The 23,221-nt window shown below is 43.6% G+C and overlaps 2 protein-coding genes across 7 annotated transcripts in view; one reads left to right on the top strand and one right to left on the bottom strand.

The window, feature by feature from the left end:
* The window catches only part of LOC110526159 (ankyrin repeat and BTB/POZ domain-containing protein 2-like), a 30,428-nt gene extending 22,264 nt beyond the window's left edge, over positions 1-8,164 (top strand). The window contains exons 9-15 of one of the 2 annotated variants that reach the window (XM_036980438.1): positions 5-279; positions 2,110-2,288; positions 2,544-2,649; positions 3,978-4,080; positions 4,199-4,346; positions 4,581-4,697; positions 6,904-8,164. In XM_036980438.1, coding sequence (XP_036836333.1) covers positions 5-279; positions 2,110-2,288; positions 2,544-2,649; positions 3,978-4,080; positions 4,199-4,346; positions 4,581-4,697; positions 6,904-7,149 — 1,174 coding nt within the window. In that variant the 3' untranslated portion in view covers positions 7,150-8,164. The remainder of the gene's footprint in view (positions 1-4; positions 280-2,109; positions 2,289-2,543; positions 2,650-3,977; positions 4,081-4,198; positions 4,347-4,580; positions 4,698-6,903) is intronic. The other variant, XM_021606815.2, reaches the window with a different exon arrangement.
* Positions 8,165-8,238: 74 nt separating this feature from the next.
* The window catches only part of brsk2b (BR serine/threonine kinase 2b), a 186,801-nt gene continuing 171,818 nt past the window's right edge, over positions 8,239-23,221 (bottom strand). For 2 of the 5 annotated variants that reach the window (XM_036980439.1, XM_036980443.1), the window contains exons 17-19: positions 21,438-21,618; positions 20,305-20,394; positions 8,239-10,968 (exon numbers count right to left, since the gene is read on the bottom strand). In XM_036980439.1, coding sequence (XP_036836334.1) covers positions 10,715-10,968; positions 20,305-20,394; positions 21,438-21,618 — 525 coding nt within the window. In that variant the 3' untranslated portion in view covers positions 8,239-10,714. Of the gene's footprint in view, positions 10,969-12,335; positions 13,861-20,304; positions 20,395-21,437; positions 21,619-23,221 lie in introns of those variants that run through there. The other 3 variants (XM_036980441.1, XM_036980442.1, XM_036980440.1) reach the window with 3 other exon arrangements.

Here is a 23,221-nt window from a genome sequence, read left to right as displayed (position 1 = left end):
ACAGGAACATCCTGAGGAGGCTTCTGACCCAGCCCCAGCAGAGGAAGGAGGACATTCTCTCTCTGCAGGAGATACTGGCTGAGGGGTTCCAGGAGGAGGAAGAAGAGGCTGGCTCACTACCTCCCCCAAGCCTCAGCCCTTGTAGCTCCGCTGTCTGCCCCAGTAGCTCCAGCCCCATGCCCAGGCTATGTAAGGCCAGGATGAAGGCCCTGCAGCAGGCTGCCTACTACAGCGCTGAGCACGGTTACTTGGATGTCACCATGGAGCTACGATCACTGGGTACGGGTTATTTGTAGGCCTACTTCTTTTGTTTTATGCCATCATCATTGTTTTGCGAAGAACTTGTTATGGATCAAGCATTCCCGAAAGCAGAGAGATATTATTTGATCCACTTTAGGTTGTTTGAGACTTTGTTCTCAATGACTGACCTACAGTTGAAGTCTACATAAACCTTAGCCAAATACATTTAAACTCAGTTTTTCACAACTCCTGACATTTAATCCCAGTAAAACAATTCCCTGTCTTAGGTCAGGTAGGATCACCACTTTATTTTAAGAATGTGAAATGTCAGAATAATAGTAGAGAGAATGATTTATTTCAGCTTTTATTTCTTTCATCACATTCCCAGTGGGTCAGAAGTTTACATACACTCAATTCGTATTTAGTAGCACTGCCTTTAAATTGTTTAACTTGGGTCAAACGTTTCGGGTAGCCTTCCACAAGCTTCCCATAATAAATTGGATGAATTTTGTCCCATTCCTCCTGACAGAGCTGGTGTAACTGAGTCAGGTTTGTAGGCCTCCTTGCTTGCACACGCTTTTTCAGTTCTGCCCACAAATGTTCTATAGGATGAGGTCAGGGCTTTGTGATGGCCACTCCAGTACCTTGACTTTGTTGCCCTTAAGCCATTTTGCTACAACTTTGTAAGTCTGCTTGGGGTCATTGTCCATTTGAAAGACCCATTTGCGACCAAGCTTTAACTTCCTGACTGATGTCTTGAGATGTTGCTTCAAAATATCCACATAATTTCCCTTCCTCATGAAGCCATCTATTTTGTGAAGTGCACCAGTCCCTCCTGCAGCAAAGCACCCCCACAACATGATCCCTCCCACCCTCGTGCTTCACGGTTGGGATGATGTTCTTCGGCTTGCAAGCCTCCCCCTTTTTCCTCCAAACATAATGATGGTAATTATGGCCAAACAGTTCTATTTTTGTTTCATCAGACCAGAGGACATTTCTCCCAAAAGTCCGATCTTTGTCCCCATATGCAATTGCAAACCGTAGTCTGGCATTTTTATGGCAGTTTTGGAGCAGTGGCTCCTTCCTTGCTGAGCGGCCTTTCAGGTTATGTCGATATAGGACTTGTTTTACTGTGGATATAGATACTTTGCACCTGTTTCCTCCAGCATCTTCACAAGGGCCTTTGCTGTTCTGGGATTGATTTGCACTTTTTACACCAAAGTACGTTCATCTCTAGGAGACAGAACGCGTCTCCTTCCTGAGCGGTACGACGGCTGCGTGGTCCCATGATGTTTATACTTGCGTACTATTGTTTGTACAGATGAACGTGGTACCTTCAGGCTTTTGGAAATTGCTCCCAAGGATGAACCAGACTTGTGGAGGTCTACAACTTTTTTTTCTGACGTCTTGGCTGATTTCTTTTGATTTTCCCACGATGTCAAGCAAAGAGGCACTGAGTTTGTAGGTAGGCCTTGACATACATCCACAGGTACACCTCCTATTGACTCAAATGATGTCAATTAGCCTATCAGAAGCTTCTAAATTCATGACATCATTTTCTGGAATTTTCCAAGCTGTTTAAAGGCACAGTCAACTTAGTGTATGTAAACTTCAGACCCACTGGATTTGTGATACAGTATATTATAAGTGAAATAATCTGTAAACAATTGTTGGAAAAATGACTTGTGTCATGCACGAAGTAGATGTCCTAACCGACTTGCCAAAACTATAGTTTGTTTACACGAAATTTGTGGGGTGGTTGAAAAACAAGTTTTAATGACTCCAACCTAAGTGTATGTAAACTTCCGACTTCAACTCTAGGTGAATAATCACTTGGGACCCTAATTTGTTCCTTTATTTGTTCCCCAGGTGTCCCCTGGAAGCTCCATGTGTGGCTGGAGTCCTTCCACGTAGCCCAACAACAATCCAGGGATGAGGTGACCCTCTCTCTCCTCAGAGACTTCACAACTATCAGGCCACAGGACTACTGCCAGGAGCTGGTCTCGCCCGCTCTACCGCTCTTGTTTAACTTGTTTGCGACCAGCAAGGTAGCCATGACTGCTAGGCTACCTGGCAGTCCAATTTTTCCTTCAGTCGGTGTTGTTTGGTGTTGGGGTTTCCCGTGTAGACTACACTATGTCAGTAGAAGTTTTCATTGAGTAAATGTTCAATGGACCCTCGAACCAAAAGCAGAGTATGAATCAGGAATCGATCCAACATCAAACAAATTCTCAAATCAGTTGTAATAAAATGGGTAGCAATGGGTCACATGACTCTTTCTGAACATGATTATATCCCTGTAGGACTATGCCATAACCAAGACACTGTCAGCCATCTTCTCTCACTGTTACGGCTCTGCTCCTACTCCCTCTGTTCCTCCGATGGACCTCACTCTCTCCACACAGCTAGGTATGGAGACGGGCATACTCTCTCTGTATGGAACAAACTGTAGTCTGTTTGATTGTTCTGATTCTTAGGGTCGAGTTTTCAGATCATTTTTAGCAAAGTGTAATTCCAGCGTTTGTGTAAATCATGCTTCGTTGCGTAAATCATGCTTCGTTGCCTAAATCATGCTTCGTTGCGTAAATCATGCTTCGTTGCCTAAATCATGCTTCGTTGTGTAAATCATGCTTCGTTGCCTAAATCATGCTTCGTTGTGTAAATCATGCTTCGTTGCCTAAATCATGCTTCGTTGCGTAAATCATGCTTCGTTGCCTAAATCATGCTTCGATGTGTAAATCATGCTTCGTTGCCTAAATCATGCTTTGTTGCGTAAATCATGCTTCGTTGCCTAAATCATGCTTCGTTGTGTAAATCATGCTTCGTTGCCTAAATCATGCTTCGTTGTGTAAATCATGCTTCGTTGCCTAAATCATGCTTCGTTGCGTAAATCATGCTTCGTTGCCTAAATCATGCTTCGATGTGTAAATCATGCTTCGTTGCCTAAATCATGCTTTGTTGCGTAAATCATGCTTCGTTGCCTAAATCATGCTTCGTTGTGTAAATCATGCTTCGTTGCCTAAATCATGCTTCGTTGTGTAAATCATGCTTCGTTGCCTAAATCATGCTTCGTTGCGTAAATCATGCTTCGTTGCCTAAATCATGCTTCGTTGCGTAAATCATGCTTCGTTGCCTAAATCATGCTTCGTTGTGTAAATCATGCTTCGTTGCCTAAATCATGCTTCGTTGTGTAAATCATGCTTCGTTGCCTAAATCATGCTTCGTTGCGTAAATCATGCTTCGTTGCCTAAATCATGCTTCGATGTGTAAATCATGCTTCGTTGCCTAAATCATGCTTTGTTGCGTAAATCATGCTTCGTTGCCTAAATCATGCTTCGTTGTGTAAATCATGCTTCGTTGCCTAAATCATGCTTCGTTGTGTAAATCATGCTTCGTTGCCTAAATCATGCTTCGTTGCGTAAATCATGCTTCGTTGCCTAAATCATGCTTCGATGTGTAAATCATGCTTCGTTGCCTAAATCATGCTTTGTTGCGTAAATCATGCTTCGTTGCCTAAATCATGCTTCGTTGTGTAAATCATGCTTCGTTGCCTAAATCATGCTTCGTTGTGTAAATCATGCTTCGTTGCCTAAATCATGCTTCGTTGCCTAAATCATGCTTCGTTGTGTAAATCATGTTTCGTTGCCTAAATCATGCTTCGTTGCGTACATGTATTTCAATGCATGTTTCTGACTCTAAATGGTGCAAACGTCACTTTGGTCTCTCTCGTCCACCAGATGCTCATTTCCTGAACAACCCAGAGATGTCTGACATAATGTTGTTAGTGGAAGGCCGTCCATTCTACACCCACAGGGTTCTCCTCATGTCTGCCTCCAAGAGGTGAGCGAGCACTTCCCTCCTCACACCTGAGGTAGTATGACCTCGAGTGGAGGCTCTAGTGTTTTCAGGGGCAGTCTGTGCTTTTGTGTCCACAAGATGGTTATCAAGTCTCTTTCAGGTTTCGGTACCTGCTGAGTTTCTGTGGGTCAGACACCAGCACCATCCACATCTCTGACATCACATACAGCACCTTCCAGAGGATGATGAGCTGTCTGTACTGTGGGGGGACTGAAGGGCTGAGGCTGTCACAGGCTGACGCTATGGAGGTAATACATGTATCCTCATTTGCACTGATAGAACTTCATTCATACATCCCACTGTTGATCCATACATTTACCACAGTGGTTAAGCTCTCGGAATGGCCCCCCACTGTCACTTCATTGAGGAGTGGAAAGACAACATAGTGGAGGTCATTCATAAAATGTAAGCATTTTGGATAGGTGTGATTGTATGTTTGGAGTGGTGACTTGTGATGGAAGAACAATCTGCTCCTCTGTCAGCAGCTGCTGCCAGTGGTCTGTTTCTTCCAGCTGGAGGTGCTAGAGAGGCAGTGTGAGAGCCTGCTCTCCCAGAGTATCACCCTGGACAACGCTGTCAGCATCTACTTGATGTCTACGGTAGGAATTCAAACTTTGTTAACATGTTGTACTATGCAGGCTTAAAACTATAAGTCAACATTGTATCTGTGTGTTGTCTGCACCTTGAAATGAGTACGTGCAATCCAGTATAATGGTCATAATAGACAAAGTGGGCCTGTGTGAGTGGTGCTTGCATTAGTATCATTGTAATATTTATTTATTTGAATTTTGCCTTCATTTAACTAGTCGAGTCAGTTAATTAATCCCACATTTTTTTCCCAGACATGAAAATATCCAAATCAAGTGTCATTAGTAACCCTTTGAAATAATCAATCATTATTATTTTTTTTTAAATTTTCATGGAAAAGTAGGTGAAAAAGTGTGTTTTATGGTCGATCACAATTGTGACCGGTGGGATATTGTTAAGTAAACTGAATTAACATATTTCTCCTATGCAATCATCCAACTTCTTATATATCCCAAACCCAGTTATTAACACATTTAAAACTCTGTCACTGGCAGTCCCCAGCATTGCCACTAGGATGCACCATCACATTCTAGTGTGACTATTTTACAACCCTTATACAACACCGGTATGAATGCTGAGAGCGAAGACCAAAAAAACAACAACCATCAACGTATTTCCACATTGTTACTTTATTGTAACATACATTGTAACATTGTTACTTTAGTGCAACGTGTATTGAAACATTAATGTTGTAACATTTGAACGTGTACTTTAGTGCAATATTCATTGTAGAATTGTCATTGTGACATTTTAGTGCAACATTCACGAACAACCATATAGCAGTCGTGTGATTCCTTCCCACTGAACGTAAAGGTAATATTGAACATAAAGGTAATATTTAGGATAGAGGTAGCCTGTAGAATATGCATTCAAGTAGAGGCCTACACTCAACAAAATAAAAGTATATATATTTATATATATATATATATATAAAAGCACCACTGCAGAATGAGTGCTTATATATATATATATATACATCATAGAGGTAGGCTTCAGAACCAAGTGCAAGATTAGTTTGTGCATCACTATTTTGAACTGTGATCAGTCAGACCTACTGTCATACAGTATGTCTTGAATCAATTGACCTTCTTTTCCAAAAACATTTCAGTCATTTTGATTCTTTTTCGTCGACTTTTCTCTTCTTCCTAGAGTCCGTTGCTTCTCCCCACCCTTTAGCGATTTTTATTTGATGGTCTCAGCCCTTTTTCATTCACTCTTATCTCCTTTTCTACTGTCCATGGTATATCTTGAAGCACTGGGCAGTGGCGCTTTGCATTTCTCACATGCATAGGTAGTGTGTTTGTCACGATGACGACATCTATGGAACCGGTGCATCGTGTTGATTGGCCAGTGAGAAGCTTTGTCACATGTTGCCTGATCTTCAACAGTAGCAGCCAGTAAAGATCCCCTTCCGTGGCTCAGTGGTTTCGTGACTAACTTTTCAATATTTGGGCTGTATACTATGTGTCCATAGTCTATATCTGACCCATCGCTATCACAATCGCTCAGGACAGCATCTTTCTCATTTTGAGGGATAACTGCAATGTTTGCATGCTTTGTCTGGGCAGTCACCTAGATCCAACATATCCAGAACTTGACTCAAAGTGAATCTAAAAGAAATAACAGAGTAGAAAGTTAGGTAGAACAAGAACTATGTATGTGTATAACTATGTGTATACCTAGATGCACTGTTATCCCACCGGTCACCATTGTTGCCGTCAACATGTTTACACATTCTATGACCGCACTGAACAAAGTTGAGTAATTGCAAATGCATATATCAATACTAGACACCTTAAAGATGATGTGTACCAAAAACCTTTGTCCTATTTTTATGTTAACATACTTTACTAATCTTTTGTTTGCTAGTTTTAATGCAGCCATCCTCTTCCAAAGTAAACAGCTCTGGTCATGTGACAATTTACACTAAACATGTGACACTGCTGGGATTAAATAGGTGAAGAACAAATTCTTATTTTCAATGACGGCCTAGGAATAGTGGGTTAACTGCCTTGTTCATGGGCAGAATGACAGATTTTTACCTTCTCAGCTCGAGGATTTGATTTTGCAACCTTTCGGTTACTAGTCCAACGCTCTAACCACTAGGCTACCTGCCGCCCTTATGTGTCTCTCTTTTTTTTAATGTTTATTTCTCGCTCGCTCTCTCGCTCTGTCTGTCTGTCTGTCCTGTCCTGTCCTGTCCGTCTGTCTGTACAGGATCACGGGGCGGCAGAGCTCAGGAGGTTCTGTGAAGGTTTCTTCCTGCAGCACATGGAACAGCTCCTGGCGAGAGAGGACTTCCACAGGCTGCTCCTGGGAGGGGCCCATCAGGACCAGCTCTCCCCAGGGACAGAGACCCGGAGTGGACCATGTCAGGAGCAACACTCCTCTCTCCTCCTGGAGGATCTGGAGGTCACTTTGGTCCACAGGCTGCTCTCGCTGTACCCTCCCTGCAGAGAGTAAGCCACCGGCTGCGTCTCAGTAGTCATAGTTGGCTTCTTTGTTCTTCCATCGTCTCGTTTCCTTCAACTGTACTGGTGTGAAATAACTACATGTGAAAGACAAGTAGCTATATCTGCTCTTAAACGTCAGTTAGGGTGAAGGAAATGGGATGAGGAGAGGAGGCCATGTTAGAGTATTGAGATGTATCCCATGTGGGGAGAAGGACAGACACACCAGCATTCCTGGAGATAAATAACCGGTGTAGTGTAGCGCAGTATCTCGCAGTGTGGTGATGTCACCACTGTTGCCAGCACAGGTTGGTAATGCTAATCTGTCACCAGGGCCTAGGTGAATCTGCCACCGGACAGAACACTTTTACTGTGACCTAACAGGCCCTCAAACCTGCTCTCTCTGCCTCTGTGAATGCCCAAGGTACTGCGAAGACAGTTACTTTAGTTTCAGTGTGATGGTTAGAGAAGCAATGGTAGTTAGCAGCTTCTTGCCACTCATAGTGAAAGGACAACTGAAGGTGCTGCAAAAAAAAAGTTAACGAGACAGAAGCATCATTTTGAGTTTTGCAGTTGTGGAACGCAACCTCACCATCAATTCCTCAGGTAGCCCAGAGAGCAGGAAGGAGGATTGATGGATGAACTGGAGAAGTACTGCTGCCGTCTAGAGATGTGTAGGACTTGGTCCACGGGGCTGACATAGAAAATCGAGAAATAGTCCATTGCTTAAGAGAGGAAATGGATGCAATGTACTACGGCTGGAATTCGATCTAGAGTATGATGAAGGTTTCTGGATATACCGCCAATATAATAACAGGTACTGAGACTTCTTTGCTAGTAAGAAATAAAGCATTTAGAGCATTTTGGACTGCTGTTACTTACTAGAGTCCATCCTCTCTCGTGTGGATGGAACTTGGGGTTGATATATTGTACTGGAATAACAGAGCTCTGAATATGTTATTGTTCTGTAGATACAGCGTGTCAATAAACGTTTTTTTTGCTCATAATAATTAACATCGGCATTTTTATATTAGCACCTTTTTTAGAATAATATGCTCCCATGGACGTGTATAAGATCAAATCAGAAATCACCACCACGCAATTCCAAAGTCGACAGATTTATTTCCTTTTTGCACTGAAGTTGTTCACAGTTATGTCACAAGGGGATACATTGCCAGTGGTTTCCTGCTAAATACCAGCGCTCCTGGCGTTGTGTTCTACTGTATGTCCATCATCCTGTGTGGCCTGGTTACCCAATAGTACAAAATAGAAAGAATAACACTAATAGGTATTGCTTTATTTTATCTCTTCTGATACCAATTCCCACCCCAGACAGAATTCGTGACCAGAGTATCGGGTCTCTCTTTGAGAGAGACTGTGTGTGTGTGTGTGTGTGTGTGTGTGTGTGTGTGTGTGTGTGTGTGTGTGTGTGTGTGTGTGTGTGTGCGTGTGCGTGCAGAGGATGCATTGCACGGTAAATGTGCACAATAGTATAAGGAAGGGGAGGGGAGGGTGCGAGGAAAGAACTCAAAGACGAACAAACAACCGAAGTGGTGAGGGAGAAAAGAAAAATAAGAGAAACAAATTAAGAGACAGGAAAGAAAGAAAGAACAAAAGAGAGAAAGAAAGAACGAAAGAGAGAAAGAAAGAAGGGGGGGAAAGGGACAGAACAATTCCAACAACTACATGCAAAGAAAAGACACATGTTGGACATGCAAACGACATCACAAGGTAAAAGCTACGTGTAGGAGTCCCCTTGGGTTTTTTTTAAATAAGTTTGTCAGCAAATTGTTTTGTATTTACAAGGCGAGTGGCTGGAGTGATGTCTCTGATGTCGTACACACACAACGAGAAAGGAACGCACACTTATTAGCAACAGAGGGCTCGTTCCTCTCAAAGAGACTAGTCTACATTCTTAAATTACCGTAAATCATTTCCCAAATGTATATATTACAAGCTCTCTCATCGATGAAAGAATGAATGTTCACAAAAACATTTAGAGAATGATCAGCGATCAATAAATGAAACATGACAAAAACAATCCTTATAAGTTATCTAATACATTTTCTACATCGTTTATATGAATAAATAAATGAAAACAAACATGACAAAAAAATACAATAAGGTACACAAATATACACAAATAATTATGTCCACTATTGTCTGAATCCTGCAGATATTTCAAAGGAACATGAACAAAACAAAATGGAAGAAAATTAAACCCCTGAAATGATTCATCCCTCAAAAGGGAACCGAAAATAAAATACAACATTTAATCGATAAAACACGTCCAAAAAGTAGAAAACACAGAAGATAGTGTGATAAGTTCTTAGCTAAACATAATGTCACAACTACACAAACGTTGTACATATGGGAACATACTGTAGTTAGTCTGTACAACAGAATAGATCATTCATTTGTGTACCCTCCCTCCCCATTGCCCACCCAAAGTCAATGAACTCAATTTCATTTCATTTACAGCAATGACACAGAGTCTGAATACGTCTAAAGTGTTAAAATCCTGTAGTTCACAAAGAAGGACTACATTAAAAAGAATTACAATCCAGCCAAAGTTTAGCCAACGTTCAGCCAACGTCCATCCAACGTCCAAGAGTCGCGCCTCCTCTCTCCAACTTTCATAGGAGCCAGTGGTTCTACTTCCATTCGTCTTTGTGCACAAGTCTTTACATCCCCCCAGTGTGTGTGTGTGTGTGTGTGTGTGTGTGTGTGTGTGTGTGTGTGTGTGTGTGTGTGTGTGTGTGTGTGTGTGTGTGTGTGTGTGTGTGTGTGTGTGTGTGTGTATGTGTGTGTGTAGGAGGATAGACAATGAGGAGAGAAAGGAGGAGAGGGGATGCGTGTAGTATAGGTTTGACAAACATCAGTCTTTTTAAGGCTTTTCTCCAACTCTTCGGCTAATCTGTCTCTGAGTGTCGGTCATGATGAAGAGAGATTCTCTAGTACTCTAATGTTTAGTGTATGTGTGTGTGTGCGGATGGAAAGCAGGAGGGGTGCATGGGGAGGAAGGGGGACAGCAGTGTGAAGTATGTGAAGTCTTTCTCTTGTCCTCCGTCTCTGGCTCACTTACTCCCGTTGTTGACAAAGTGCCCCAGGTTGGGACACACACACTGTCCTCCATCTTGTTTCTCTAATAGGTTTTAGTGATGATCCCTGGTGGTAGAGACAAGGTCAAGCCATCATCACAGAGCAGACACATACACACCAACACACATCCCACGGCGTGGGAAAGGGACGAGAGGGTAGATGAACAGAAAAGGAACATGGCTACATGTGGTACTTATATCGTCAAATACTGATCAATGATCGATTGCTAAACTCAAAGAGTAGTCATTCCATTATTATACAGTACAAAAGTTTCTCTCTGTGATAATCAAAAGTAGATTTTTTCTCGAGACACAAACACACTAAGCCTACTGACTAAAGCAAAGAAAGCAGCATCTCTCATTTCATTTGTCATCTCTCACACACTCTTGTGGGTTTTGTATTGGGTTTTGAATGACCTGATAACAGGTGGTTATTATCTAGTCATGCAACAGAGAGCTAGCTACTTCTCTCCGGTCTTAAGGTTGTTCCCCAGTCCGGCTGGTGGCGGCCATCTTTGTTTGTTTGTCTTTGCCCAGAAGCGGGGGGCATTTAGAGTCAGTGGGCTGAGTGGGTGGGGGACATGGCTCGTTTCGCCTGCTGCCGGGGGCATGCTTGGCGGGGGCGGGGCTAGGTGTGCCGGGTGTGCCAGGGGGGTTGTGCGACGCCTGGCTGTTCTTCTCGTCTGAAAAAAGCTGTTTAATTACGTCAAAGAAGTTACTCAACGGGCTGCCTAGGTACAAAGATGGGAAGAAAAGAAAAAAAGAGAGAGAGAGAACAAACAACGAATGAGCAATGGGGTTAACGTGAGGGGGAAGAGGAGAGGGTGACGATGAGGAAAGGCCTGGAGGTATTGTTCCAGGAGGTAACAAGGAGACTCGTTAGCCACGTGGATGGTAAAAAAAAGAGGATTTGATCATACTTGTTAGACTGTTGGTATATTCAGTACCAGTCAAAAGTTTGGACACAGCTCCTCATTCACGGATTTTTCTTTATTTGTACTGTTTTCTACATTGTAGAATAATAGGGAAGACATCACAACTATGGAATCATGTAGTCATGGTATAAAGCAGATAGCCCTATTTGGGAAAAGACCAAGCCCATATTACGGCAAGAACAGCTCAAATAAGCAAAGAGAAACGACAGTCCAGCATTACTTTGAGACAAGAAGGTTAGTCAATCCGGAAAATGTCAAGAACTTTTAAAGTTTCTACAAGTGCAGTCTCAAAAACCATCCAGCGCTGTGATGACACTGGCTCTCATGAGGACCACCACAAGAAAAGGAAGAGCCAGAGTTACCTCTGCTACAGAGGATACCTTCTTTAGAGTTAACTTCACCTCAGATTGCAGCCCAAATAAATGCTTCACAGAGTTTAAGTAACAGACACATCTGTCTCCTCTGAACTTCAACTGTTCAGAGGAGACTGAGTGAACCAGGCCTTCATGGTCGAATTGCTGCAAAAGAAACCACTACTAAAGGACACCAATAATAAGAAGAGACTTGCTTGGGCCAAGAAACAAGCAATGGACATTAGACCGGTGGAAATACGTCCTTTGATCTGATGAGTCCAAATTTGAGATTTTTGGTTCCAACCGCCATGTCTTTGTGAGTTGCAGAGTAGGTGAACAGATGATCTCTTCCCAACGTGAAGCATGGAGGAGGAGGTGTGATGGTATGTGGGTGCTTTGCTGGTGACACTGTCTGTGATTTATTTAGAATTCAAGGCACACTTAACCAGCATAGCTACCACAGCATTCTGCAGCGATACTCCATCCCATCAGGTTTGCGCTTAGTGGGACTATCATTTGTTTTTCAACAGGACAATGACCCAAAACACACCTCCAGGCTGTGTAAAGGGCTATTTGACCAAGGAGAGTGATGGAGTGCTGCATCAGATGACCTGGTCTCCACAATGACCTGACCTCAACCCAATTGAGATGGTTTGGGATGAGTTGGACCTCAGAGTGAATGAAAAGCAGCCAACAAGTGCTCAGCACATGTGGGAACTCCTTCAAGGCTGTTGGAAAAGCATTCCTCATGAAGCTGGTTTACAGAATGCCAAGAATGTGCAAAGCGGTTATCAAGGCAAAGGGTGGCTACTTGTTAAACACTTTTTTGGTTACTACATGATTCCATATGTGTTATTTCATAGTTTTGAAGTCAAAAATAAGAAAAACCCTAGAATGAGTAGGTGTGTCCAAACGTTTGACTGGTACTGTACGTTAATTATGTCTCTAGGCTGAGGTTATCGTGCATCAGTATTAAAGTGCTAAATTAGGAGACATAAGGTTGGAACAATAGTAATCCATAAAAAAAAATGTTGGGTTCATATAAGACCTGTGGGCTTTTGAGTCTCTGTTCTACCTGGTTTGGGTGAGAGTGGTGACATAGGAGGGCTAGCTTGAGCTCTGGAAGGGTAATGACTAAAATGACAGGGTTTGGGGCAGGGGTGTCCAAATCTACATCCTACTGAGTGCTGTTTTTTGTTCCAGCCCGGCTCTAACACTCCTGATTCAGCTCGTCAAGATTAGAAGAGGATTGGTAGAAATAGGTAGGAGTGGTAGAGCAGGGCTATAACAAAAGACTGCACGCCCAATTGATCTCTTTCTGAAGAAAGAGGGGGGGGGGGATGGGAATGCGAGCAGTGTTTCAGAGTACCACAAAACATAATGTCTTGCCTTCCAAGCTCCTGGTAACTATCCTAATCACCACAATAAAAGCATACCTTAGAATGAGTCCATACAGTGCTCACAGACAAACACATACAATATGAACAACATGCCATCATCACAATAACATCACTCATCACACAACCAATTTCACTTTCAAGTAAGAGGAATTTTAGGGCCGGTTTCCTGGACACAGATTAAGCCTTGTCCTGGACTAAAAAGCATGCTCAATGGGGATCCTAAATTGGAAGTGCTTTTTAATCCAGTAACGCTTAATCTGGGTCTGGGAAGCCAGCCCTTAGTGTTGCACTGAGAGTCAAACATAGACAGGTTTACTCCTAACTTTCTTGAAATCTATCAGTCTACCTGTCCTTTTAAAGTTAATAAGGTGGGTCTTTTTTTTGACCAAACACAGAATACTTACGCAATGTCATCTTGCTATCACTTACCATTGTTCTTGTGCTACATAGCCATTTGTTACTGATGGTCTACAATGTGTTTCACTCATGGAATGGAAGGGAGGGGGAGTGGACATTAACATCAACACTAGTGTGCATCACAACACACACTGTGCCATATAGCCCCATGCAAAGGACTACACACACACACACACACACACACACACACACACACACACACACACACACACACACACACACACACACACACACACACACACACACACACACACACACACGGAGAGCTGTGCATTAGTGACACCATAGTGCATTAATTGTGAAGAGGTTAAGAGTCATCAGGTGTAGTGAGGGAGGCTCAGGCTAGTAGTTTGCTGTTTGCCAATCGAGTGAGTATTTCATTAGGCAAACAGTGGGTATTTGATTAATTTAGTATTTTATTGTGATTACATATTCAGGGAAACAGTGAGTATTGTCTTAGTGGTTCTTACCACGCTTGGAGGGTTTGCTGGTTAGAGTGTCTGACCGCTGAGAGACATCTGGGAGCAGAGTACACAGTTACTCTCTAACACACCTCTACAATGTCAGCTGGTATATACAAATGAAGAATGGTATAAATCTTTGCATACATTTAGCATTTTTTTAGTCTGAAATGAATGCGCATGGGTCCTTTTCTATGTGTACGAATTATGGCTGTTATCAAACTTTTAAAACATTTACTTTAGGTGTGCTTTAAAATCTTTTCGTTTTTTTTTTTCAAAACGTGATATCCAACACACTAGTTTTTCCCAAGATGCACTATGTCATTGTCCAGGTGGATGAAATATTCTATATGGTTTTTGCAGATGGCTTTAAAGTGAGTACATTTTCTAATAATTTCCATTATAGTTGTCACTTTTTCCACATTTTGTTACGTTACAGCCTTATTCTATTCTTTTCCCTCATCAATCTACACACAATACCCCATAATGACAAAGTGAAAACAGGTTTTCAGACATTTTTGCAAATGTATTAAAAATAAAAAACCAGACCCTTTGCTATGAGACTCGAAATTGAGCTCAGGTGCATCCTGTTTCCAATGATCATCCTTGAGATGTTTCTACAACTTGATTGGAGTCCACCTGTGGTAAATTCAACTGATTGGACATTATTTGGAAACGCACACACCTGTCTATATAAGGTCCCACAGTTCAAAGTACATGTCAGAGCAAAAACCAAGCCATGAGGTCAAAGGAATGGTCCATAGAGCTTAGCGACAGGATTGTGTCGAGGCACAGATCTGGGGAAGGGTACCAAAACATTTCTGCAGCATTGAAGGTCCCCAAGAACACAGTGGCCTCCATCATTCTTAAATGGAAGAAGTTTGGAACCACCAAGACTCTTCCTAGAGCTGGCCGCCAGGCCAAACTGAGCAATCGGAGAAGGGCTTTGGTCAGGGAGGTGACCAAGAACCCAATGGTCACTCTGACAGAACTCCAGAGTTCAGAGTGTTTCCTGCATAACGTTTATGCAGACTGAATGCCAAAAGCTGTCTATTGTGGGACTACATCCTTACATTTCTACATGTCCATTAAAAGATCAGGCTCATCAGTAGGTACGAGTACGCTGGTGGGCCATACGGAGAATGTCCAATCTCCCATTAATCGCACCCCTCTCCATGACATTCTGCTGTGGGGTGACCGGTCTAAATCTCTCCGGGTACTCATTGACTCTGGGGCCATTGAGAGTTTTATGGACACTACCCTGGTGTCAGAGCTGGGAATCTCCACCCAACCCTTCTCCATTCTCATAGACGTCAGAGCGCTGGATGGGCGCTCTATTGTTAAAGTCACCCATAATACGGTTCCTATCAATCTGTGAGTGACAGGTAACCACAGTGAGCTATGCAATTTCTGCTCATCGAGTCTCCTCAGGTACCTGTGGTTTTGGTGTTTTCGTGGCTCCAGAGGCACAATCTGCTTATCGACTGGACTGTTGATTCTATCAAGGTTCAGAGCCTGTTCTGCCATACTCATTGCCTGATGTCGGCGGAGCCTGCCCCGGGACATCTCCCGGCAGGCTTGGGGTAAAGCCTCGGACCTCTCCGTCGTTCCCGCGGAGTACCAGTACCTCCGGGAGGTTTTAAACAAGGCCCGTGCCACATCATTTCCTCCGCAAAGGCCCTACGAAGGCGCTATCGACCTTCTCCCAGGTACTACACCACCCCGGGGGCGGCTTTATTCCGTGTCGGGTCCGGAGACCAAAGCGATGGAAAGGTACATTGAGGACTCCCTGGCTGCAGGGTGTATCTGTCCTTCTGCCTCCCCCCGCCCGTTTTTCAACTACCGGGGCCTGAATGACATCACGGTTAAAAACCGTTACCCGCTACCGCTCTTCACCTTGGCTTTCGAGCCTCTCCAGGGGGCTGCGATTTTCTCTAAGTTGGACCTTTGAAACGCCTACTATCTGGTGTGGATACGGGAAGGAGACGAGTGGAAAACAGCCTTTAACACGGCTAGCGGGCACTACGAATACCTGGTGATGCCCTTTGGACTGACCAACGCCCCTGCAGTTTTCCAGGCCCTGGTTAATGACGTTCTCTGTGACATGTTGAACCAATTCGTGTTTGTCTATGCTGATGACATACTAGTTTTTAACCCGCTCAGCTCAACATGTCCTCCACGTCCGACAAGTCCTCCAGCGTCTTCTGGAGAACCAGGTCTTTGTTAAAGCTGAGAAATGCGAATTCCATCACTACACCATCTCCTTCCTAGGATACATCATTGCTGCAGGTAACATGCAAATGGATTCTGGCAAGGTGAGAGCGGTGGTGGATTGGCCTCAACCCACATCCAGAGTGCAGCTGCAATGCTTCCTGGGGTTTGTTCATTTCTACCGCAGTTTCATCCGGGGTTACAGCACCCTGGCTTCCCCCCTCTCTGCACTCATCTCTCTCAAAGTTTCATTTGTATGATCCCCAGATGCTGACCGGGGGTTTCTGGATCTGAACCACCGTTTTAACACAGACCCCATACTAATCCATCCGGACGCCTCGGATATCGGAGTGGGGGCCATCCTGTCCCAGCATTCTGTACAGGACCAAAAGCTGCATCCCTGCACTTCCTCTCCCATCGTCTCAGATCCGCTGAGAGCAACTACTACGTGGGAAAGCCATCTTCCACTACGTGGGAAATCGAGAACTACTCGCGGTGAAGATGGCGTTGGGGGAGTGGAGGCACTGGTTAGAAGGGGCAGAACATCCATTGGTTGTGTGGACTGATCACAAGAACTTGGAAAATCTCTGCACCGCCAAGCGCCTCAACTATAGGCAAGCTCGATGGGCCCTGCTATTCACTCTGTTCAACTTTACCATCTCCTACCGCCCGGGGTCCAAGAATGTGAAGCCGAATGCGCTCTCACATCTCTATAGCCCCGTTGCTACACCGTCAGACCCCGAGACCATCCTCCTTACCTCTGCACTCATCTGGGGTATAGAAAACCAGGTCCGTGAGGCGCAGCGTTCCCAGCCATTTGCCTGCAACCTGTCGTGTAATAAACATCTGAGATTCAAACTGTCTGTCTCCTGTGTCTGCATCTGGGTCTTATCCTTAGTCGTGTTGTGTAGTGTCATACCCAAGAAGACTCGAGGCTGTAATCGCTGCCAAAAGCGCTTCAACAAAGTGCAAATTTGCCAATATTTCTAAAAAACGTTTTGCTTTGTCATTATGGGGTATTGTATGTATATTAATGAGGGGGGGGGGGGACAATTTAATAAATTTTAGAATAAGGCTGTAACATAACAAAATGTGGAAAGGTCATGGGGTCTGAAAACTTTTTGAATATAACAGTTCAAAACCCAATATGAATAGTTTTTCTTTTGGAGTTCTGTGTTTTGGGGTGGATATATAGCGTTTTGCCGCAAAACATGATTATTTGTCTAAAATAAATACATTTTCTAAAATAAAATTACCTAGCAATATTTTCAACAAAATAATGTCTTTTTTTCACTAGCCCATGTCATGGTAAAATAAAAATAACAGCTCTCTCTCTTTCACAAGATGTGTTTTAATTAATGTCAATTCACCAACATTTCAGAAAATGTATATATTGCGTTTTGGAATCAAAACCCATCAAATGGAAAGTCGTAATCTTACTTTGCATGGATGTTTAAAGTCTGTGCATTTCAAAGGGGAGGTTGGGTGTCTGTCTCCATTGCTTCTCTTCAGACTTTCTGTTTCTCTCCGTCTCTACCCATCTGTCAGTCTGTCTCTCTAGCTAGGTCTCTGACTCTCTGTATGTAACCCTTTCTCGTTCTCCATCGATCTCTTATCTATAAGGTAAATTAGCTGGGTAGGGTGAAAGCTAATGGGAGATTAGAAGTATTCTACTTGGGAGGGGGGCACTCTCTCATAGTACAAAAGGACGAGAAAATGTATTTGCGCAAACACACACACGCACGCACACGTTTGCACGCACACACACACACACACACACACACACACACACACGCCTTCCTTTTCCCCATGAAATATTCACGCGTACAAATGAAGTCAGAATTCATACAGTATGAGTGTCATCTGTAGTAGCTAATAGTACTCTTAAAACGTGGCACCGCATGCAGTCCCCTCTGGTCTCGGACACTGAAGGAATGAGTGCAAACAGATTGCACAGATCTGTTTCAAATATTAGACTAGCGGTTGATTTCATATTAGTAAAGGTTGTGGTTTTTTGGGGCTAAAACACATGCCCTCAGTGTGTTTGTTGTCATGCGTGGCACACACGGTTCAGTATTAGTGTGTGATATCTAGCATTCGGTGCATTCGGTCCACCCCAGAGCCATAGACACACAGAGTTAGGCAAACTCAGTTTCAGTTTTAGAATTACCTAGGCAGCCAGCATATTGGCACCAAAAAGTCCAAGACCATCACAATGCATGGAATATTTGGAGCCGACATAGACTATCAGTTTTCAGACTCTGTGTAGAATGTCTATGGCTCTGGTTGAAACCCTTGCATTCCGCGCAGCATGCCAGACCAACCAATCATTCAGTTATTTGAGTGATTCTCCGACAAGTGCAGTTAGATTGAAGCTGTGGATGATGACCAAAAGCAGGCTGGGATGGACTGACAGGTGAAAGAGGGTGAGAGGAAAAGAAGGAGACAGACATGGATAGAAAAGGGATAGAAAACACAGGACTAGATGGGTTGTGGTCAATTCCAGCTCAACTAATTCTGGAAAACAACTGAATTTCAGTTAATTAATTGGAAATCAACCACTATTTTTTTTCAATTCATTAATTGAATTTCAATGAATTCCCTGGAATATAGTAAAACCTTTGACCCCAAACCTGAAAAAGGGACAAAGACATGGACAGATGACAAAGAACAATTGAAAGAACGAAAAATAAAGAAAAAGAAAGAAAGAAAGAAAGAAAGAAAGAAAGAAAGAAAGAAAGAAAGAAAGAAAGAAAGAAAGAAAGAAAGAAAAAGAGAGTGAGAGCAATAGTGAAAAATGTAAAGAGGGATGGGGATGAGTTATTGATGGAGGAAGTTGTTGGGGTGTTGCATACAGTGAACAATTTAAAGAGGGATGGGGATGAGTTATTGATGGAGAAAGTGGTTGCATACAGTGCCTGATAACAGTTCCCATCTGTGACAGGGTGAGTCAAAGGCATTCAAAGTGCTAAGACTGCTAGCTGGCACGTGTGCTAAATGTGTGAACTAGAGAGTGGTCAAACCAGTGTAATTCACTCCTGGTCCAAGAAGTAGGTGTGTGTGTGTCTGTGTTTGTGTGTGTGTGTGTGTGTGTGTGTGTGTGTGTGTGTGTGTGTCAGGCCAGCTTGCTAGCATTAAAGGGAAATTAATAAAAAAATCCAACTTCATCTTCAATATTTCCAGCACCCCCCCCCCCCCCCCCCCCACTCCCACTCCCTCCCTCCCAACATATGTGAAAATGGCATGTTTCTATGTTATGTAGTAAAAAATGCTATCACGAATGACATCATAAACCAATTAGTAGACAATTAGTAGAAAATGCCTACTCAGGAAGATAATTGGAAACACTTATCTTCCTCTATCTTTTTTAAAATTTTTACTACAAAACATAGAAACACGTACTTTTCATGTATGTTGATGTTGGGGTGGTGCTGCAGATGATGAATGTGAAGTTGAACATTTTTAGAAATATCCCTTTAACACACATGTACACTTCCCCAAGGATTTGATGATGAGTTGATTATTTGAGTCAGGTGTTAAAGCACTAGACTAGGACACACACATTCGCCTGCACACACTCATACTGTGGGCCCAGGAGTAAAGAAGATGGCTCTAGCCTTATTATATTCTATAGTATGTTCTATGTAATGTATGTCATACCATGTCTCACCAGCAGTGGGTGCTGTTATCAAGTGAAGAAACCCCAAGTTAATACAATACAGGCACATAAAAAAAAAACAAGGACAAGTGAAGAACAGAACGTGACTCTGTCTTTCTTTTCTTCCATTCCTCCCTGTTCAACCCATCTTCCTCTCAGAATATCAAAATATATAATACATACATGTACTGAGCTAATGTGAGGGGGATAGTTTTGATGTGCTACATCATTTTGGTCCATATTATCTATATGGGAAGGTGATACTGGACACAAGTTCAATAAACAACCTCTTAACCGAGAGCTGGTTGGAAAGTGTAAAAAGTTACAAGAAAAACGTCAAATTAAATTCTGTGTGTGTAGGTCATGACTGAGCCCTGGTGTGTGAATGCAAGAAAGTCAGGAGAGAGTGTGAAGTCTCGAGGATACCAACGTTGTTGCTTTGTTGGTGCCGGGTGCGTCTGCCATGGTTTGGGCCATGCATGTGGAGATGCCTTGTGTCAAAGCGTGTGAGTCGAGCCGACCTGTGACTGTGGCGTTGCCGTGAGCTACGGGGATGCCGAGAGAGGGGGGGGGGGGGGGGGGGGGGGGGTAGTGGAGGGGTGTAGGGGGGAGAAGGGAGGGTCTCTACTTACCAGAGATCTGCTGGACCCCGGGCTGGTCATGTGAGCTCATCAGTTGAGCCTGAATGGTCTCAACCACACGCTTGAAACGGCGGCTGGGACCTGGTGAGAGAGAGTATGAGGAGAGAGATAGAGAGGAGGTGGAGGAAGGGAGTGAGAGAGAGTATGAGGAGAGAGATAGAGAGGAGGTGGAGGAAGGGAGTGAGAGAGAGTGAGGAGGAGAGAGAGAGTATGAGGAGAGAGATAGAGAGGAGGTGGAGGAAGGGAGTGAGAGAGAGAGAGTGAGGAGGAGAGAGAGAGTATGAGGAGAGAGATAGAGAGGAGGTGGAGGAAGGGAGTGAGAGAGAGTATGAGGAGAGAGATAGAGAGGAGGTGGAGGAAGGGAGTGAGAGAGAGTATGAGGAGAGAGATAGAGAGGAGGTGGAGGAAGGGAGTGAGAGAGAGTGAGGAGATAGAATGAGGAGAGAGATAGAGAGGAGGTAGAGGGAGTGAGAGAGAAATAGAGAGAAACAGAGAAAAACAGTTCTAGAACTTGATTGACTGAAAAATAAGAAAGGCTTTTGAAAAGAACCCGAATTAATTGACAGAAAATAAGCTTGTGATGTTGAAACACACAATGTCACACCAGTAGGACGCAAAGAGTGTCAATGTTATGAAAACATTAAATTCGATTTTTCTCACCATAGCCTCAACGAAGCTTCAATTTTAATTCAAGCACATGCAAATCTCAAAGGAATTCAGCTGAATTAAATGAGAGTCTGTTCAACATCAACTGAACATAAGTTATCCACATGGGAATAAGCAGACAAACTGCAGAGACAACACAGAATATTTGGCTGGAGATGATGCTCCGGTGTCATTGGCCAGAGGTTGTCCTCTGAGACTCAGCAGGGACCAAAGGGCAGTGTGATCGTGGTGGGAAAAGGGCTCTGTTTCTCTGTCCTCCTTCTCACCTGACTTCCGTGTAATGGGGCTTGCATCAGCTGGTGTATGTGCTTGTACACGTGTGTACATATTCAGGAAGTGTCTGTGTGTACACAGTGTTTGTGTGTGTGTATGTTTGTGTGTGTGTATGTGAATGTGTGTGTGTGTGTGTGGGTGCACGCATGTGCCTGCCTAGCTGCCTGCCTTTCTGTGTGTGTTACCTGAGAGCAGGGTGAAGGTGACCGAATAGATGCCGTTCTCTTTGGTGGCGGCGGTGCTCTCTGTATAGGTGATGTCCACCTGGAACTTGACCGGCTTCTGAAACACTGTAGGGCCGGCTGTGGACTTATACTCCGCCCGGAAACTTGTCTGACTGATCACACTGTGGCTCAGACTGGGGATCTATATGAGAGAGAGGAGGAGCGAGGGAGAGGGTGGGGGGGGGGGAGGTGGGAAGCAGGAGGTAGGGAAGCAGAGGGAGAGAGATGGGGAAAGGGAGGTGGAGGGTGGGAAAGAGAGAGCGAAAACAAAGAGAGAGCACAGGGAATAAATAGAGAAAATAATCTGTTTCAACACAGAGACCATGTGTGACTAGCAAAAGTATTCATCCCCCTTGGCGTTTTACCTATTTTGTTGCATTACAACATGTCATTTAAATTGATTTTTTATTTGGATTTCATGGAACGGACATACACAAAATAGTCCAAATTGGTGAAGTGAAAAAAATATATAACTTGTTTAAAAAATAAATAAAAAATAAAAATGGTCCGTGCCTATGTATTCACCCCCATTGCAATGAAGCCCCTAAATTAGACCAAATACCTTCAGAAGTCACATAATTAGTTAAATAAAGTCCACCTGTGTGGAATCTGAGTGTCACATGATCTGTCACATGATCTCAGTATGTATACACCTGTTCTGAAAGGCCCCAGAGTCTGCAACACCACTAAGCAAGGGACACCATCAAGCAAGCAGCACCATGAAGACCAAGGAGCTCTCCAAACAGGTCAGGGACAAAACTGTGGAGAAGTACAGATTTGGGTTATAAAACAAATATCAGAAACTTTTAACATCCCACGGAGCACCATTAAATCCATTATTAAAAAATGGAAAGTATATGGCACCACAACAAACCTGCCAAGGGAGAGCCACGCACCAAAACTCAAGGACCAGGCAAGAAGGGCATTAATCAGAGAGGCAACAAAGACACCAAAGATAAGCCTGAAAGAGATGCAAAGCTCCAAAGCGGAGATTGGAGTATCTGTCCATAGGACCACTTTAAGCCGTACACTCCACAGAGCTGGGCTTTATGGAGGTGGCCAGAAAGAAAGCCATAACTTAAAGAAAAAAATAAGCAAACACGTTTGGTGTTCGCCAAAAGGCATGTGGGAGACTCCCCAAACATATGGAAGAAGGCACTCTGGTCAGATGAGAATAAAATTGGGCTTTTTGGCCATCAAAGAAAACGCTGTGTGGCGAAAACCCAACACCTCTCATCACCCCGAGAACACCATTCCCACAGTGAAGCATGGTGATGGCAGCATCATGCTTTGGGGATGTTTTTCAGTGACAGCGACTGGGAAACTGGTCAGAATTGAAGGAATGATGGATTGCACTAAATACAGGGAAATGATTGAGGGAAACCTGCTTCAGTCTTCCAGAGATTTGAGACTGGGATGGAGGTTCACCTTCCAGCAGGACAATGACCCTAAGCATACTACTAAAGCAACACTCAAGTGGTTTAAGGGGAAACATTTAAATGTCTTGGAATGGCCCAGTCAAAGCCCAGACCTCAATCCTATTGAGAATCTGTGGTATGACTTAAAGATTGCTGTACACCCACGGAACCCATCCAATTTGAAGGAGCTAGAGCAGGTTTGTCTTGAAGAATGGGCAAAAATCCCAGTGGCTAGATGTGCCAAGCTTATAGAGACATACCGCAAGAGAAGTGCAGCTGTAAATGCTGCAAAAGGTGAATGTACAAAGTATTGACTTTGGGGGGTGA

Source organism: Oncorhynchus mykiss, chromosome 6 (genome assembly GCF_013265735.2).
Source record: "Oncorhynchus mykiss isolate Arlee chromosome 6, USDA_OmykA_1.1, whole genome shotgun sequence".
Lineage (NCBI taxonomy): Eukaryota > Metazoa > Chordata > Actinopteri > Salmoniformes > Salmonidae > Oncorhynchus > Oncorhynchus mykiss.
This window is presented reverse-complemented; position numbering and strand designations above follow the sequence as displayed.